The 17,476-nt window shown below is 48.5% G+C and overlaps 2 protein-coding genes across 2 annotated transcripts in view; both read left to right on the top strand.

Annotated features, from left to right (window-relative positions):
* The window catches only part of ACVR1 (activin A receptor type 1), a 57,388-nt gene extending 51,850 nt beyond the window's left edge, over positions 1-5,538 (top strand). Inside the window, exons 9-10 of the mRNA XM_068407419.1 lie at positions 3,126-3,256; positions 4,288-5,538. Coding sequence (XP_068263520.1) covers positions 3,126-3,256; positions 4,288-4,422 — 266 coding nt within the window. The 3' untranslated portion in view covers positions 4,423-5,538. The remainder of the gene's footprint in view (positions 1-3,125; positions 3,257-4,287) is intronic.
* A 4,335-nt stretch (positions 5,539-9,873) lies between these two features.
* ACVR1C (activin A receptor type 1C) overlaps positions 9,874-17,476 on the top strand; it is a 29,086-nt gene continuing 21,483 nt past the window's right edge. The window contains exons 1-4 of the mRNA XM_068408292.1: positions 9,874-10,246; positions 10,556-10,678; positions 11,036-11,156; positions 14,965-15,023. Of these exons, the coding sequence (XP_068264393.1) occupies positions 11,155-11,156; positions 14,965-15,023 (61 nt within the window). The 5' untranslated portion in view covers positions 9,874-10,246; positions 10,556-10,678; positions 11,036-11,154. The remainder of the gene's footprint in view (positions 10,247-10,555; positions 10,679-11,035; positions 11,157-14,964; positions 15,024-17,476) is intronic.

Here is a 17,476-nt window from a genome sequence, read left to right as displayed (position 1 = left end):
GCTGGGCAGGGGTTGGTTAATTCACTGTGCAATAGGTGACGCTCGCTGCGGTGGGAAGGGAAGCCAGCACCTAGGAGGAGGCAGTAGGTAGGGAGGCGGTGGAGTCACCATCTCTGGATGTAACACATATACATATACACATGTGCTGAAGTTTTGGACATATGTATTGCTGCAGTAACTGCAGTTCACAGGCAACTTACCTGGGCTACTTGTAAACTAGTGAGCCTAGACTGTGCTGGCAGCGTCACCAAGGTGGGATGAAACTCAGCACGGGCTGCAGACCTGCCGAAGACGATGGGTAAATGCTTCAGTCACTTGGTTCAGGTTGAGCTCAGTGCCACCGTGGAAGCACTTCTAACAGTAACACATACACATCATGACACTGGTTTAAGACGACGGTGATACTAATTCCACAGTAACACAGATACATCATGACATTGATCATGTCAATAAAGTCTTAAGTTTAAGATGATGGTGATACTATTTCCACAGTACTTATTTCCAGTTGCTCAGTGTTTCTGGCTGTTGCCATAAGTAATTACATTTCCTTCCACTGGTTTGAAAGGAGTAAACGTTTTCTCTGAAATCCAAGTGTTTGGCTGTGTGGAAATCATTACTTGGTCAGGTGGTCACTCAGATAACCCTGTTTGGTTTGTGGTAAGACTGGCACTGGGACTGAGCGTGCTGAGGTCAAGGTAGCATGCTGGTGGGAGCTGGGTGGTGGTGCATCTTAGCTGGGCTAGAGGCACTTGTCAGGTATACGTGCTAGAAATTTTTGCTGCTATCCCATGGTGATGGAGACGTGTCATCTCATTTACTGGGTGGAAACGCAGAGCCTGTTCCAGAGAGTCAGCCTGGTTTAGTACTTCAGTTCGTGGAGCCTCTGAAGTGGTTGTAATCTGACTAATAAGTCTGATCTTTTAAAAAAATGTTATTTTTAAATTTTTAATGTGTATTTTTACATTTTTAATTTTTTTTAACTTATCTAATGGTCCTCAAGATGACACAGTGATTCTCAGTACTCTTCTGTTGTGGCTTAGTGGAGGAACATGGGGTAGGAAACTCCTTCGCCACAACCAAGAGTACTTGTGTATCATCTTTGTGCTGTAGCAGGAGCCACTCAGCACTTCTCTCTGTAGTTTAAAAACACAATTTAAGCTCCCAAATCAGTATTTCACTCTCTTTAAATAGACCAGTGCTTGTTCCTTGCAGAGTGGTTGCTCACAGCTTTTGAATGTGCTCCCTTCCTAGAGTACAGTGCCTTGCATCTTTCCTTGCCTGGTACCTGGCACTCGCAGTGCTGCTCCGTGCGAATCTTCCCTGTCATTCCCAGCACTGTGATCTTGTTTAATTTTAATAGTAGCACCAGAGGGTGAAAGATGGCTACTGCTCAGAGCCACCCGTGGGGTGCGATCATCGTGTCCGTGGGGCTGTGCCCGTTGCTTAGGTGTTTGTGTAGCTCTTGCGTTGCTCCAACAGTTGGCTTCGTGCACGTGTAGGACAAGCCGACAAAGTAACGAGGAATAAAGGTGAAGAAAATGCTACTGTGCGTGTGAGTTGTAGTTGATTTGAGTAGCAAAAAGCCAGCAACCCCAACGGGAAAAAAATACAATATGTTGTAAATTACAGAAGTCACCTTAAATCTGTCCGGAAAGCAGCGAGCTGTGGGTCGCGCCGAGCGGCTCTCGGGTCTCCCCGCTGTCCCGGGACAGGGCCAAGGGAAGCGTGTCACGGGTCAGGGGCAGCGTTGCGAGCAGAGCAGGCTGGGCTAGAGGTTGCAGTGGCTCGCTGGCTGCCATGGGTCGGAATCACTCTGTTGGAGTAAAGGCTGCACCCGGGTCCTCTCATGGTTGTTTCTGTATGTCTTGTTTGAAATGGCCAGTTATATACCCTGGGCTTTGGAAAGACCCTGTGGAAATAGCAGACCCTAGGGCTAAACCCTGCGCCTGCTGGGCACTGTGTGGTGACTGCATTGGGCAGCCGCACCTCTGAACTGTCCTGCTGTTCTCTAAGGGAGCTGTAGTTCCCTGAAGACCATTTCTCTCTTCAGCTGGCCCTCACAGACAGGGATTTACAGATTTTTACACAGGATCTATGGGATTTTGGTCTTCGTCTCCAATAGAACAAGAAAACTAAATCCCAACTGCTGCAGCAAAGTTTGAGAACCTCTTTTCAGCTTCAGTATAGCCAAAGCAACAGAAGTTCTCCTGGATTTCACGTACATCTGACTGTGGAACAGCTGCCAGTCTGCCAAAAAGCAGTTTTCAGGTTGGCCTGCCCGTGTTTCTGCTGTACAGAGAGCGCCTCACTTGCTCGGTATTCTTTCCAAGCTGCTGACCCAAATGCCTGTCTCTGAACAACAGTTTTTAAATTGGCTTCCTAAGAAAGCTGAGCTCCCTGTGGATCATTTGTGAGCGTAATCCACTGATGAAACAGAGTGCTGCATGCGTGCCTTGGAGAGTAGGCAAAAGGCTTTTCAGCCTGCCAGTTTGATGTGAGCTGGGTGACGAGTTGTGAGAGCACACACAACCTCACTTTTCAGTGGAGAATCCTAGAAAATGTACTCACACACTGGGTGCCCCAGGCTCCTGGGTGTTTGGCTCTGTGGTGGCACGTGGTGCCAGTTACCCTGGGTACTTTACCGTTTTAATAACAAGAAATACAATTATTTGAAGCACCAGCGTGAGGGTCTGCAGATGCTGACAGGCTTATTGGGCTCTTTCAGGGATCATGAAACCATGCAAAGTGTGTGGTAAGCCTATTAAAAACCACAGTGCAGACCTTAAATTTTCTACATTTGCTGGTAGAAATCCCAGTTCTGTGGCAGTCAGTAAACCTCCATGCACTGTAGAAGGTGGCCTTTTGGCAGGTGAATTTATTTCTTGTCATTTCAGCTCAAGCACCTGCAGAGTGGGATATAGTTCTTACTTTGTGGAATTGTAATATCAGCCAATTAATTAACATTTTGGGTAGAAAAAGCTGTTCCTATGGTAGTAAGGGAACGGCTTGACACTGGTGCTGACTTCTAAAAGATTTTTGTGCTCCTGGCTCGTCTGTTCTGTGCAGAAATGCTGTTCCACTGGCACGGTCATTAAATAACGTCTCCCTTGTTTGTGTCTCGCCAGGTATCGTGGAGGACTATAAACCACCCTTTTATGACTTGGTTCCAAACGATCCCAGCTTTGAAGACATGCGAAAAGTGGTCTGTGTAGATCAGCAAAGGCCGAACATTCCCAACAGATGGTTCTCAGACCCCGTGAGTGGGTGGGCCTTGGGGGTGGTTTGCAGAAGATACGAGCTGACCTTTCTTTTGAAATAGTCATAGGAGTTATTTTCAGTTATCACTTGAAATGATCTCAGTGCTACTTGTCGGGAGTGTTACCTGCACAGATTTCAGAAGCATGCTGGTGTGGACCTTCATCTTGGAGCAGGAGGAGAACACAATGAGCAAACGTGTGATGGTTAAGTCTGAGCTGCTCACAGATTAGCCTTTTAGCAGCGTGGTTAACAACAACTGTTCTAAAGCTGCTCTTCCCATGTTGTTATTCTCTCCCCAAGGGGAAGTTTCTTTAAGGGCAGGGTAGCCTGTGCAGGCCTTTCTGTGGCTTATAAGCGTGCAGATTGAGAACAGAATTTTGGTCTCTCTCCTGCCTACAGGATGAGGGGCTGTTGTTCTTTTTGAAAGGCTGGTGCTGGAGCTTATTTTTCTTCATCAGGATCAGTCTGGACTCTCCAGGTTGACCTTCCTGTTTTGTTCCTTATTACTGAAGCTACAGAGGTCAGTTTGAATCTGTGCAGCTGGCCAGGGCCAGCGAGGACGAGGGGTCCCATCCCTCAGGTTTGGGTTGTGGAGCAGGCAGTGGTGAATCCCAGCCACTTAAAACTGTGCTGGGCACGGTGAAATCACAGACAGCAACATCTGCACCTTCTCTGGCTTCCTGCATTGCAAGAAGTCAGTTTCATTGAAAAGAGGTTCTGTAAAGTGTTCTCTTAATTAGGAAAAACCCCCAAACTCCATTTTTTTTTTTAATTACACTGGCTTGTCACTCCAGTCACCCCATTATCTAGTTATTCTCTTGGTTTAACCAGCTTATCCAACTTGGGGGTTTTTCCAACACGTGAAAGCTGTCTGTTTGATAGACAGCAGTAAACTCTCTGTAGACTCTGAGAACTGAGTATTAATAAGGCAATAAAACCTTATTGTGTTAGTGCTTAACCCAATCTAGCGCTTTCTTGGCTTGGGATTTGTGTACTTACGTGCGTGTTTTGTGTTTTATTCTTTCCCAGACGTTAACATCTCTTGCCAAGCTGATGAAAGAGTGCTGGTATCAGAACCCGTCAGCGAGACTAACAGCCCTGCGAATCAAAAAGACTTTGACCAAAATTGATAATTCCTTAGATAAACTGAAAGCTGACTGTTGACCTTCTCCCCGTGGTGCTCTCCTGACAGGAAGGCATTTGTCTGGCTCAGAAGCAGTCTGGCCGGGCGGTTTGTACGGTTGGTCCCCACGTGGCTACTTGTGGAGGCAGAAGCTCTTACCAAGCCGTCTGTTGGGGACAGCGGAGCCGTGCGGGCTTTGCTCAGTGACTACGACGGGCATTTCACACATGGTCAAGCTGTAAGGACTCACGCTGGATGTACTGTTGCAAAGGTAGTGGCCTGAAGGAAGACAGAGAAATCCTAAGACAAGATCAGGGCATTAAATAATGGCTTTGAACAGCTTTTTCTTTTTTTTTTCTTTTTTTTTTTTTTAATTTTCCTAATCACTCCCAGGGTGAACACGTGGAAGTGGTAAATTTTAATCAGCAATATTGCCTGTGCTTCTCTTCTTTATTGCACTAGGAATTCTTTGCATTCCTTACTTGCACTGTCACTGTTAATTTTAATGACATGACTTGCCAAAAATATGATTGGCTGTACACTACATTGATCTATGCCTGAGTAATAGGAAATGAATTTGGTAAACTGAAAATGTAACTGTCAGATTTTAGCTGCATTTTACATGTGTACTGATGTTTACAATAATGCTGAACATTAGGAATTTCTCGTTTATACAAAACTTGCAAATTATTTATTACTAGTGCACTTGCCAGTTTTTTAAAACTGTAAAATAAGTGCATAAAGTTAAAGCTTATTTTTATGTGGCCTCTTTCATGATTTCTTACACAGATGTTTTTGTAACACAATATAACCTGAAACATGAATTGTTTTCTGTATTACCATATTACAACTCGATAGTCACCTTTTAAGTGCTTCACATTTGTAGGTGTGTGGTCTGTAACATATTTTCAGTTCAAATATGGAGCATACATATAGCCATTACCCACACGACGTTGTGTCTAGTATCTTACTGATCTAGAAGAGGAACGCAGTGGAGGGATTAACTAGAAATTTAGGTCACGAATGCTGTGGGGAAAATGCATTTTATTTCTTCTAAGCTATATAATATGCATTTAAACTCTGCCAGAAAAATAACTATTTTGTTTTAATCTACTTTTTCTATTTAGTAGTTATTTGTATAAATTAAATAGAATGTTTTCAAGTCAAACAAAAGAGTGTTTTAGTTCTCTTCCTGCCCGTTAGTAACGGAGGAGTACTAACGCGGCAGCGGGTACCTCCAGGCACGTGCTCGCAGGTGAGCGGAGCCCGGCCGGGTCGATACTGGGTGGAACACTGAGGTGCTGAGGCTGTTAAGTTGTTTGTCTGGGCGTGATTTTCCTGTCCTGAGCTGGATCCCAGAATAGTGCAGCAGGAACTGGTGTGCTGTCTTTGGCCGTGACATCAGCTGCGTCCTAGAGCGTGCCTTGCCGGAGGTGTGTTATCCCCCAGCCCCGTGGGGAACTGTTTTCTCTGTCTGTACCTCTTGATACTCTCATCTTTCTCGTTACGCCAAGTGGAAGCGTGACTAGGAAGTGACAGTGCCCTTCATCCTTGGGAAGGAACTCCTTTACCCATGGGCTTAAAATCCTCCAGGTAGTCTCAGGACCTGGATAGTCATTAGCCCCTCGGACATGTTTCCTCTCTGGGTTAAAAAATCTCTCTGAGGTTCCCCTCTCTGCTTTGAGTCCTCCAGATTCTGCTGTCCTGTTTCTCTGTAGTTTTTCCTTCTCAGGCCCAGTCTCCCGTGCCCTCCTCCAGCCGAGTGGCTGCCTTTCTTTTGCTCTGTTTCTAGCACAGAAATACCAGCCGTGTTCGTGGGGTAGGTGCTGCGTGGGGCTGAAGCACAGCGTGGTGCAGCAGCTCTGCAGAGCAGGCCGAGCTGATGCCAGTTGCTCGGTCTCTTAACTCTACCTGCTGAGAACCTGAGCAGAGCCAGTGCTGCAAAAACACGGGAAAAGCAGGGTCTGATTAGGGTTTATTGTTAGTTTGTGATAGGAAGTCAAAGGCTCCGCTGCCTGAGTGCGTTCCGGTTTGCTTTGAACTGGTTTGTGTGTGTGGTGCGTGCTGGGCTGACTGTGGAAGAGCTGCAGCCCCGCGGGGACAGGATCTCTGCGGTGACTCGGTCTGCTGGGCTGGAGATGCTGCACGAAGGGACGTGAGTAGTGACAGGTACAACTGCAGAATGAGTCCCTGTGTCAGCGATCACTTGCTGATGGAGTGTTGCTGAAGCTCTCTAGTTCTGGCTGCCTGGTGCACACACACACACGTTTCTCTCACGTGTAGTTACGTGATGGAGCAGGCACGGGTGTTTGAAGCAAAGGGGAGGTGAGGCGGCTGCTTGGGGGGTCCCAGGCTGCTGCAGTGCTCAGAGGTGCAGACAGCCAGGGATGGCTGGAGGGCGAGAGGGGAGGTGGCTCTGCGGAGGGACAGAGGTGAAGGCTCAGTGTGCCATGTCCGCTCAAAGTGGACGGTTGGGTTTTTTAATTTGAGCTTTCACTTCTCCAGCACTTCCAGTGCAGGTGTTGGAGGAGAGAGCCGGTCTGTTGTGCTGATGATTAACAACAGCTCTGGCCATTGGCTGAATTTATGGTGCCTTTCTCCAATGCTGACACGCTGAGTCACAGCACCTTAGTAGATACTAGGGGAGCTGGTCGTGTTAAATACTTGATCCATCTCTGTGCTGTAGCATCTTCTGGAAAGCACTGTCTGTGCAGAACGACATGAGCTCTGTTGGAAGCAGCTCTGTATGCTCGGTAGTGGTTTGCTCTGCTGGCTCTGAGGATGTGGGTTGTCTCGGGGCAGCGCTGGGTACCAGCCCGCCGGCTGTGCTAGGACTAGTTGGGCCAGCGGGATGCGGGGCCAGCGGAAGGGAGCGCGTGGTTCTCCAGGGCTGGGCTCTGGGAGCCACTGGCCTCTTCCCAGTTTGGATACAGGCTTGAGTGAGGAACTTCAGCATGAATTAAAACTGGAGTCCTGGCTCTCCCTGTGTGTAAAGCAGGGTAACCAACTAAAAGATAAAAGCACAAACCATAAAAACACGCCAGTGATATCCCGTTTATCCCGTGTTAGGTAAAGAAGATTACCCAAGCGAGCTGCTGGCGGGGTAAGAAAGCCTGTCCCGTGCTAGGGCTCCTGGGCGCTCATCGACGTGCTGGGCAAGGTCATTTGCTTTGGTGCTGCTGCTCGTAGCTTCCTCTTGCGTATCGAAACATTCAGGGATTATTTTATAATAAATTCACATCCATGCCCTGCTAACTGAAGTATTTTGGGTCCAGACTTTGACTGAACTGTTTGAAATGTTAACTAATTTTTTTTTTTAATCAGGTGACTATTTGGCAAACTTGAATCCAAAAAACTGAGTAGAAAATAATCATAAGTAGTAGTTTCTCAGCAATTTCTTATCCCTTGGTTTAGGGATAAGTCACTCAGCACTGTGCTTTCCTAATGTATAGTCACTGCTGAGGATAGCCAGGGTCGGTGCTCTCAAACCCCTGCAGAGATAGCGACGTTCTGAACAGTCCTGGGGGAACTAGAGGGTGCTGAACCTGGGAGCAGAGAAGGAGGAACTCGGTGACAGCCAGTGCGGGATTATCAGTGGTGTCTGTGGTGTTTAACCGCATTTTCAAGTGTCTGGACAGTCACAGGAGAAAACCTGTTGCTGCTTTTCCCCTCCAGGTGCCAAGGCTTGGGCTGCAGGGGAGAGTTTCCAAGCGATGTGCGTGAAGATCACACCCCCACCTCCCACGCTGTTTTTTCAGCATCTTTATTAATCGATGTTCCCCTGGTACCCCCATAAAATCTAATCTTCTAAAGAGATTTGGAATGCTTATATATAATCTGCCGCATTAAGGACGTTGTTGCATTTATCACTACGCAGATGGCACCAGCAGTGCCATAGCTGCAGCTGAATTATTCATGTGTCTGGCGGATTTGCGCTGTACATGGCAGTGTGGATCTGGGGTGCTGTCGTCCAAATGTGCCTGGCCGTGCCTGAGCCCTGCGTGTAAAATAGAAATACAATGGCACGAGTAGCACCGTCTGGTTTGGCTGTGCTGTGGGTAGGTGTGACCGCCCGCCAGCTCCGGGAGGAAGGCTGGGCAGCAAACGGAGGTGCTGCAGGTTTGGAGCGGGGAGGTTGTTGCTTTCGTTTGGCTTTCTGGTGAGGGATCTGTTGCACTGTGGCTGGTGTCCTGGGGACTGCTGCCTGAAGCAGCCCGTGCCCAGCGACTCGTGTTGGTGGTGCTGGAGTGAAGTCACTGAAGGCTTCCTCCCACTTCTCTGTAACTTTCTCTGTGATGGAATTTTCCATGAAAAATCCATATCAAGCCTTCCAGAATTTTTTTATTTACCTGGATTAAACTGTTTTGATAGGAAGGGACGAGGAGGAATTCTCTTCCCTGCAGGGCGGAACGTCTGCTGTGCAAAAAGATGAGCCTTGGCGTAGTGGTTGGCACTGGAAGGGGAACAAGGATGTTACAGGTGCTGCTCCGTTTATGTAGAGAGAAGTTGAACTTTTTCAAGCAGAGAATACGTTTTTACATTTTAAAGCTAAGGTTTGTGTGGGAAATGTAGGCATTTTATCAGATGTAGAGTTAATGATGTGCTGTGACAGAGGCTGTCACCGTGGAAGAGGCTGTAAGAGGGACCTCTGGTACCCGTGGAGGAGAAGCTGGGACCTTCTCTGTGGAAAGTGCAGTTTCTCACTGGTCACGGGCTCGCCTCGCTCCCTCCAGGTCCCGCGTGGAGGAGAGCTGTGTACAGTCTGCAGGAGGGATCTCCGAGGGCTTTGGGACATCTCGCTGGGTCAGCCTGTTCTGTACCAGCCGGGCTGCTGGGAGGCCCAGGAGCGTGGCGTGGTCCTCTTGGGGACGGTGGCCTGTGACACCATACACCAAAGTGCCTGCCAGCCGTCAGACTTGGGACACTTTCTTGTTTGTTTTGTTTTTGTTTTTGTTTTTTAAAAAAGCGTCCCCCTTTCCAGCCCAGTCGTTGCTGTGTGCTGCTCTGTGCGTACTGGTGTGTGTAAACCTGGAGGTGTAGCCCTGGCAGAGCAGCACCAGAGCTGGTGTACCCGTCCCCTCCTCCAGTCTGGTGTAGCTCCTCAGGACTCGCTTTATACCTACAGATCTAATAAATATCTCTGCTTGTTCTTGACCAAAACGTTCCTACTGTACATCCACCCCTGCCGGGCAGGTGCCTGTGGTGGGATGTGAGGGTGTGCTGAGGCTCTGGCCCTCTCCTTTACTCCTCCCCTTTGTTCCTCTGGCCATTTCCAGCAGCTACCAGTTCAGTTTTCCTTTTGCTGTTCCTGGCGAATCTCTCATCTCGCTCCCCCAGGAGATGGTTCCACAACGGGCCACCAGGAACTCTCCATGGGAAATACACCAAGTAAGCCATGATGCCCGATACACCCCGACCTGATCCAAGGCCCAGGGTTATTGTTATGGAGGGATGGGAAGATGGAAGGTCTTGTCTTCTGTGACTGGTGAGGACACCGGTTCGGGAACATCTCTACCAATTGTCTTCCTCGGAGCAGGGGTCTCTGCTGGTCCTTCTCACTGGTGATTAATGGATGGAAGGTCAAGTCCGTGCTGCGTTGGGTCGGGCACGAAGCAGAGCACACGCTGAAGAGCTGGCCTGGGCTTAGCTTGTGCTTCACACTTCACGCTGGAGAAGGAACAGAGGGGAGCCAGGACCAAGCACCTGAGTCGGCACCTTCGTCCTGCTCGGGCTCTGCCGCCATCTCCCCTGCAGCAACTGGGAGGAAGGAGGGAGGAGGAAGGCAAGAGCGGGTGAGGAGGAGGTGGCACCACCAGCATTGGGATGGCGAGAGAGGAGAACCCGGCCAGTCACCCAAGAACAGAGGTGAGGAGCGGAGGGGAGCTTTTTAATTACACTAATGCTCACTCCTTGGACACGTCTTATGTCTGAGTGATGCTGAGATGTTCCGAGAAGTTCCATCATCACCCTCTGCACCAAAGGCACCCGCTCAGGTTAATATGAACTTTTCAATGGATTTATGGGCTACTGTTTAATGGATTTCAGAGCTGTAGAAAGCAGCGTTTGGGGGGGGTGGTGGTGACTAAAGAACTGTAAAATGGTCCTTGGAACAGTTTGGGAATTTTTTTTACTCTTTTCCTAATTGCCACTGTCAACAGTATAATGTCTTTGCAGGAGTGTGTCATTCTGATGGCAATTTTGGGAAGGTTTCGTAGCATTTCTGGATGAACAGAGCAGGAGGCAGGCTGCAGGACGGCGCTGCAGTTAGGACACTGGCATGGGATGCAGAGGACCAAGGTAAGTGGTAACCACTGACCTGCTGTCCCTTCTGGGTTGTCTATGGATTTTGGTTTGTTTTGCTTGCACAAAATTTCAGTAGGTCTTAGTTATGTCCTGGTGTGGAGCAAAACAAATTACAAAACAAAATTCTTGTTTTCCAGCCAACCCTAGAAGTCCTTCCAGTTGGCAAACGTTTTTGTGGTGTTACCCATTTCCAAAGACTCTTAAATCCCCAGGATACGCTATTTCTGTCCCACTATGAACCATGCCATGCAAACATCCAACTTGGGAGCACGTTTGCCTCACAATAGCCTCAAAGTGTGGTGGGTTTGTTTTTTCCTCCGTCCCTTGTTTTGTTGTTCTTTTGTTTTTCAGTGGCGTTTGGTGTGTCAAAGGCCTGAGGAAGATGAGAGACAAAGGGTGAAAGATCAGGGATCACGGAGGACTGGGGACCCAAACCTGCGAATCACCGAATGCTCTAGAGGCACAGTAAGATGTGAGTGACTGGTTCTCCTCCCCCTGTGCCCTTAGGTGTGATTTTAGTAGTTCCTGAAGTGCTGTTTCAGCCGGTGGCCCATTCATAGAGACTTCTGCCTCCACTCAGTGTTTTGCTTCTGCCTGCACGAGCGAGGCTCTGGGAAGTGGCAGGAGGAGGGAGGGCACTCGCTCCTTCTCATTCTTCTACAGGAATAAAAACACATGTAGAGGATCCTACTTTTAAATCACAGAAGTTCAATTTAAATTCAGGTTGTCCTTTTTCCTACTCTTATCGCATCCCAGCCAGTTCACCAGACTCGTGGCTGCAGAGTTAAGCAACACTGCTGATCTTTGGAAAACAAAAAAAGGCCAATGTTCAGAGCACGAGCTCTGTGCAAGGGCCTTTAGGAGTCCGTGCTGCTGCTTCAGCAATGGGCTTTGCTGCGTGTGGTGGTGACCTGGGGTGCTTCCTAAGCAGGGGCTGAGGGCTGGAGGCAAACACCTACAGAGAAGGGAGTGGAGAGAAGGGCTGAGAGAACAAGAATGGGTTCATAATGCCATTTATTTACGTGAAACCTGCTGAAGGAGGTTAAAACCCAACAATTTGAAATGTGTTGTTCCAGATTTCGCAGACATCGCATAATACAGACTGTAATAGCAGATGAAGTGCCCAGACAATTAGTTTTTAATGGCATAGATGGAAACAAAAGGTCTCCAGTGTGTTTTGAAGACACACAGCGTTACCAGTATTAAATCATGCGAGGGGTTTTACCTTGTTTACCATAGGTAACGTTGGCAGCATTGCCATGGGATGTGTGAAGAAGCTGGGCAGAGCCTTTCACCCGATAGGTGTGATGGAGCAGTGTGATCAGCATTCTGACATACTGCTTTTCTTTCATAAACACCAATATAAACGAGGGGGGGAATGGAAAAACTTGTCAGATATTTAAATATACTGCCAATATCCATGTTCTAAGCAATACGGATTGATTTGTGGATTGGCCTTAAAATTTCTTATTTAAGGCCAATCTTAAGGACTGGCCTTAAAATTTCTATTAGATCTGTACTGAGATCCCAGATAAAATACCAGCTTTGGCATGCAAGTGTCTGCAACATTGCTTTTCATAAACAAGCCTTCACATACATGTATATATATGGCTTGTGTCTCCAAACTGGTCATTAGTTGATGTTTAAACTTGTCTTTTATTGGTGAAACATTTGTTCCAAACAGTAGAACAAACATCGTCCAGAAGAGCGGGGTAGGCATCTTTAGAGGGGACTGTCCCACCCCTCTGTCCTCCTCGATGTCCTATTTCAAACTGTATATATATTAAAAAATTGTGTAAAGAAACACGTAAAATATATAGTATATAGTATATAGTATATAGTATATAGTATATAGTATATAGTATATAGTATATAGTATATAGTATATAGTATATAGTATATAATATATAATATATAATATAATATATAATATAATATAATCTCATCTCTTGGGGGGGGTTGGATAGATGCAACCTCTATTCCTACTTGTTCAAACGGGTGGATGCTACATTCTGATGGATAAATTCTCTTCAATTTGGGTGGAGTTTTTGCTGTCCACTTCAGTGGAACTAGATTGTAAGTATATCTTTCACTGAAACTGTCTTGCCTTAATGCATCATCAGTATTCTCTCATAACTCCCAGTAAAAGAAGAAAGATGGATTGGTTTGACCCCCTCCCCATCTATCTGTTGTTTCCATAAGTCTTTGTCAGCAGTGCATTAAAAGTCATTTACCACCTCTTGTACTTGTGTGATCGAAGCGAGGGTTAACGATGCGAGCTCTGGCAGCAGTGTGCCCGCTACGAGCCTGTAATTCCTTGTAGGTGGCACACACACCACAAGTGTGTTTAGCTGTTTATAACCTGAGCTCCCCCTGGCCTCACCGCGAGGTCAGGCACTTGGCCTTCCTGAAAATCAAACTAAAAAACATGAACATTCACAGATTTCACCTAATAAAAACCACGGTGCACTGAGGATGGGCTAATTGGGACGCACGGAGTCTGGTTGTGGCACTGCTGGTGGGCACGTGGAGCGTGGCTCTTCCATCGTGTGCTGTGCTAAAGCCCTTTTATTTATGTAGTGAGATAAAAAGCGCATTTGGAGGTCATAGAATCACAGAATCGTTTTGGTTGGAAAGGACCTTTAAGACCATCGAGTCCAACCATTACCCCAGCACTGCCAAGGCCACCACTAACCCATGTCCCTCAGCACCACAGCTACACGGCTCTTAAATCCCCCCAGGGACGGGGACTCCACCACTGCCCTGGGCAGCCTGTGCCAGTGCTTGACAACCCTTTCAGGGAAGAGATGCTACTCAAATAAATAGCTCACCATTTTTTAATCAGAAATGTTTATTTAAAACCAGAATGACATTTTATTAAGATTTTTTGCAAGTATGTGTGCTGCAAACTTCTATGAGCTTTCATTCTTGTTCTTGACAAGCACAGGAGATAGTTTCCTTTGTCTCTTCTGTAAAATGTGAGGAAATGTGTTCTATAGATTTTTTTTTTTTAAAAACTGAAGTATAACCTTTAATTACATAATTCATAATTGTATGTCTTCAAACAAGAAGACAGAAGTAATAATTACATGCTGTGAAACAGATGAGTCTGAATGAGATCTATTTACACTTTCTAGTAGCATTGAGCAAATAAATTATTTGTATGTCTTCAAAAGGAACGAAAGAAAACATGGATTTGCCAAGAACAGCGTTATGTTTGTCTGATTGTCAGGCAGATCAGCAGTAGGTAGGTGTTGGTGAGGATTCTGACATTCCTTCGTGGCATTCCCACGAGCCAGCGAGGAGCTACGGGAAAGTAACGTGTGGCTTAACAGCTCTTTGCCGAGCCGTAGTCAGAGAGCAGTTACTAACTCGATGCTTTCAGGAGGGAAGTGGTTGCAAAGTTTTCCTCTATTATTCTATTGCTTTGACACCCAAACCTGCATTTTTTTTTTTTTAATTAGATCTTGGCATGTATTTTCTAATCACTCTCCATTATTTATAAAGCAGTAAGGTATATAATATGCTGCTGTGTTATAGTTGAGTGTAATATTACATAGACCTGTAGTGTTTGCTGTGAAGTAGTCAACATGTTGGACTTAATTGTAATAAATGCAATGGGAATTATGACGTCTTAACTGATGATGGGGTGACATGGAAGTCCTGAATGCCTTCCCTGGATATATTTGGGTGGCCAGGTGTCCATCACTGATTTTATTTCTGCACAGCTGGGCACTCCTCTGGGATATTCTGACAGCATTGAGTTAGATCTGCTTAATTTTCCAAAAGCAGGTTCTGAGGGAGGATCCAAGGCTCTGGGTCCCACGTGGGCAGGGCTGCCTCACCATGGTGCCTAAGCTCGGGGGTTGGAGTGGGAGCATCAGCACGTCCACGTGCTTGGCATTTACTGCGGGCAGGCTTTCATCCAGGTTACTCGGGTCTCCATTCCACAGCATGACTCTTAATTGAACCGAAGCCTAAATTAATTTCCTAATGTTAGCAGCAAAGCACTGGCATGCGTTGAGTTCCCGAATCCCAGGACCTTGCTGGAGCTCCCTAAGTGTAATTAATTGCCTCACAAAAGGCATTTGGAACAACCCTGGCTGAAACACGCGTGGCAGCAGCCCAGGGAGCAGGTCTGGGGGAGACACGGCTGGGTGAGGAGCTAGGGCAGACCCTGTGATTATGGCTGGTGCTGTGACCTGCAATCAATACTTAAGGGAAAGTACATCAATAAGATCAACAGAGGGTGATGATTTCTTTTTTTTTTTTCCCCCCAGGGTTTTAATACAATTATGGAACCTCTGCCAGCACATTTGGAAATACCACGTAGAACAAGGTAGGCTGCAAAAAGCTGATTTGACAAATGTCACTAAGTTTGGTGTTCAAAAAACTGGAAAAAGATCACTGCTAGGAGCTACTGTCTGGGGAAGTCTGAAAGGCTTGACAGAGATGTCAGAACAATAAAGTGTTACATGACAGTAATAAAAACCTAGAGGAGCATCTAACTGTGTGGGGAATGGGGCTCTTGCTGGTGTTTTCACTTTAAAACAAACACAGAGACATGGAGCATGTGCAACACCTGCCCAAAGACAGCTGAGACTGCACAGGCTGCTCCTCTGCCACCTCGGGAATAGGCTTGATTGTATCTTGATTAAAATTGAGTTGATTTTTGTGATGATACCCATAAGTACTACTGAGGCTTCTGTGTTAGAGAGGCATGATGGCTTAGCAGATGTCATTGTGGTTTGTAGTGTGTAAGAGAGCTTCGGGGCTGCTTGTGCTATCCGGGCTGTAAGGAGATGGTGGGGTTTTGGGGGGTCTCTATAGGGAAGAGATAACAAGATACTGATTTCTTCAGTATCAGTGCAGAATGAAAACAGTTTTCAGAATGAAAACAGTTCAGAATTTTGCTGTGTGTGAAAAATTGGTCAGAGCCTGGTGAAGCAGCGAAGGAAAAAAGCCGAAACCCACTACTGGGTATTTGATAAAAATTTAAAAAGTGAGGAGGAGGAGAAGTCCCTGGGGGGGTAGTTCTGTGTCTGTCGGCACTCAGCCCTCCCCGCAGCCTCGGCGGAGCCGGGAGCTGGGGGTGCCCCCGGGACCCTCGGGACCCGCCGGTCTCGGGTGCCCGGGGGCGAGCAGAGCCCCGGTCCGTGCGGAGGGGCCGCGCAGGAGCCGCGGTGCGGGGGGGTCCGGGCGGGGCAGGTGAGTGCGGGCGGGCGGGGCCGGCGGGGCCCCTCCCCGCACCGCTATAGCTGCCGGCGCGGCGCGGCGGGGGCGGCTGCCGGCGGCGGGGACCGGCAGCAGCAGGACGCGGCCCCGGGCCCGGCCCCGCCGCCGGAGCGCGGGCATGCGGCGGGCGGGGAGCCCCGCGCTGCGGGCGGCTCTGCCGCTGCTGGGCGCCGCCGTCTCGCTGTGCGCAGGTAGGGCGGGCACCGGGAGCGGGACCGGAGCGGGGACCGGGGACCGGGAGCGCCCTGCGCGCCGCCGCCCGCGTCGGGGATGCGCGATCGCCGCGGGGCGGGGGGGGGACACCGCGACCCCCGGGACCCCCCGCCCGCATCCCCCCGGCTGTGCCCCCGCCCGGCGCGGGTCAGCGCTGTTCCTCGGAGGTTAAGGAGCTTAATGCGTTTAATTATGATCAAGAAGGAGGTCAGCGGGGATTTACGCGGACGGAGCGGCCCGCGCCCTCGGGGTGCCGCTCTCCCGGGGGTCCCCGTCCGCTGGGTTTAACGAGCGGTACCGGGCAGGGCTCGCCCCGAGGGTGCTCCAGCGCGCACCCAACGCTCTGTGCCGCGTTCCCTTGGCAGCTTCTCCGGCTCAGCGCTGCCGGTCGTGGCGAGGAGCCCCCGCGCCTGCCCGTGCTGGGTGTCCCGTCCCGTCCTGTCCCGTCCCACCGCAGAGGGGATGAGGCTCATGCCCCGCGGGAGGGCTTTGGGCAGGGGTGCAGAACACACGGTGTCTGGGTTCTTCCGATACAGGTTCTTAGCTCACGCAGAGAATGGTGTGAAATGTTCATTCCCCTCAATCTTTCCTTTGAAAACCAAACCTACGCTCTCTGTAGACCAGCAGTTACCTTCAAGGGAAAGTAAGGCAGTGTAGAATAGAACGTGTTAATTTCTTTCTGTTAGGTTTACTCCAGTTTACTTTTCTCTCAATGTTTTCACCACAGGAGTTTCTTGGTGTGATGCTCATGACACTCTTGCAGAGAGGGGTGGCCACAGCCCCAGGCTGAAAGGAAGGACTGTGCCCCCTCTCACATCAAAGTACTCCTGGAATCCCTTCTCCTGGGAAGGGAGGAGTAGCAAAGCTCTGCTGGTGATGGTTGAAGTACTTCTGTATAGCACTGTACACCTAGTAAATCCTTGTTACCTTCAAGGGGTGTAAAACCTGATCTGTGTGAGCTCTTTGGTCTAGTTTTTTACTCTTCGAGTTTGGAAGTGAACCACAGAAATAGGCAACCCCGTGCTGCTCTTGTTTTTCCCTGATGTTCTTGACATGAATCGCCAACGCTGTGGCCATTACCACTTCCCTCTGGAGAGCGTTCGCTAACAGATCTCGTTGGCTTTGGTTGTCATTGATGTAAAACAGTCTTGCATTGCTTTGCTCTCTGAAGTTGCAATACCATCCTCTGTTCTTACTGCGTTAATTACCTTTTCAGAGTCTGAACCAGGTATGGTACGTGTGCGCGTGGTCCGGGACAGACAGGCGTCCTCTTTAGAGGGGGGCACCAAGGGGAGTTACACGCACCTAGGAAGAGTCTTCAGGTCTCGAGCAGAGGTTGCTGTT

Source organism: Nyctibius grandis, chromosome 9 (assembly GCF_013368605.1).
Source record: "Nyctibius grandis isolate bNycGra1 chromosome 9, bNycGra1.pri, whole genome shotgun sequence".
Classification (NCBI taxonomy): domain Eukaryota; kingdom Metazoa; phylum Chordata; class Aves; order Nyctibiiformes; family Nyctibiidae; genus Nyctibius; species Nyctibius grandis.
The sequence above is the reverse complement of the archived record's forward strand: the minus strand, read 5'-3'. Positions and strand labels throughout refer to the sequence as shown.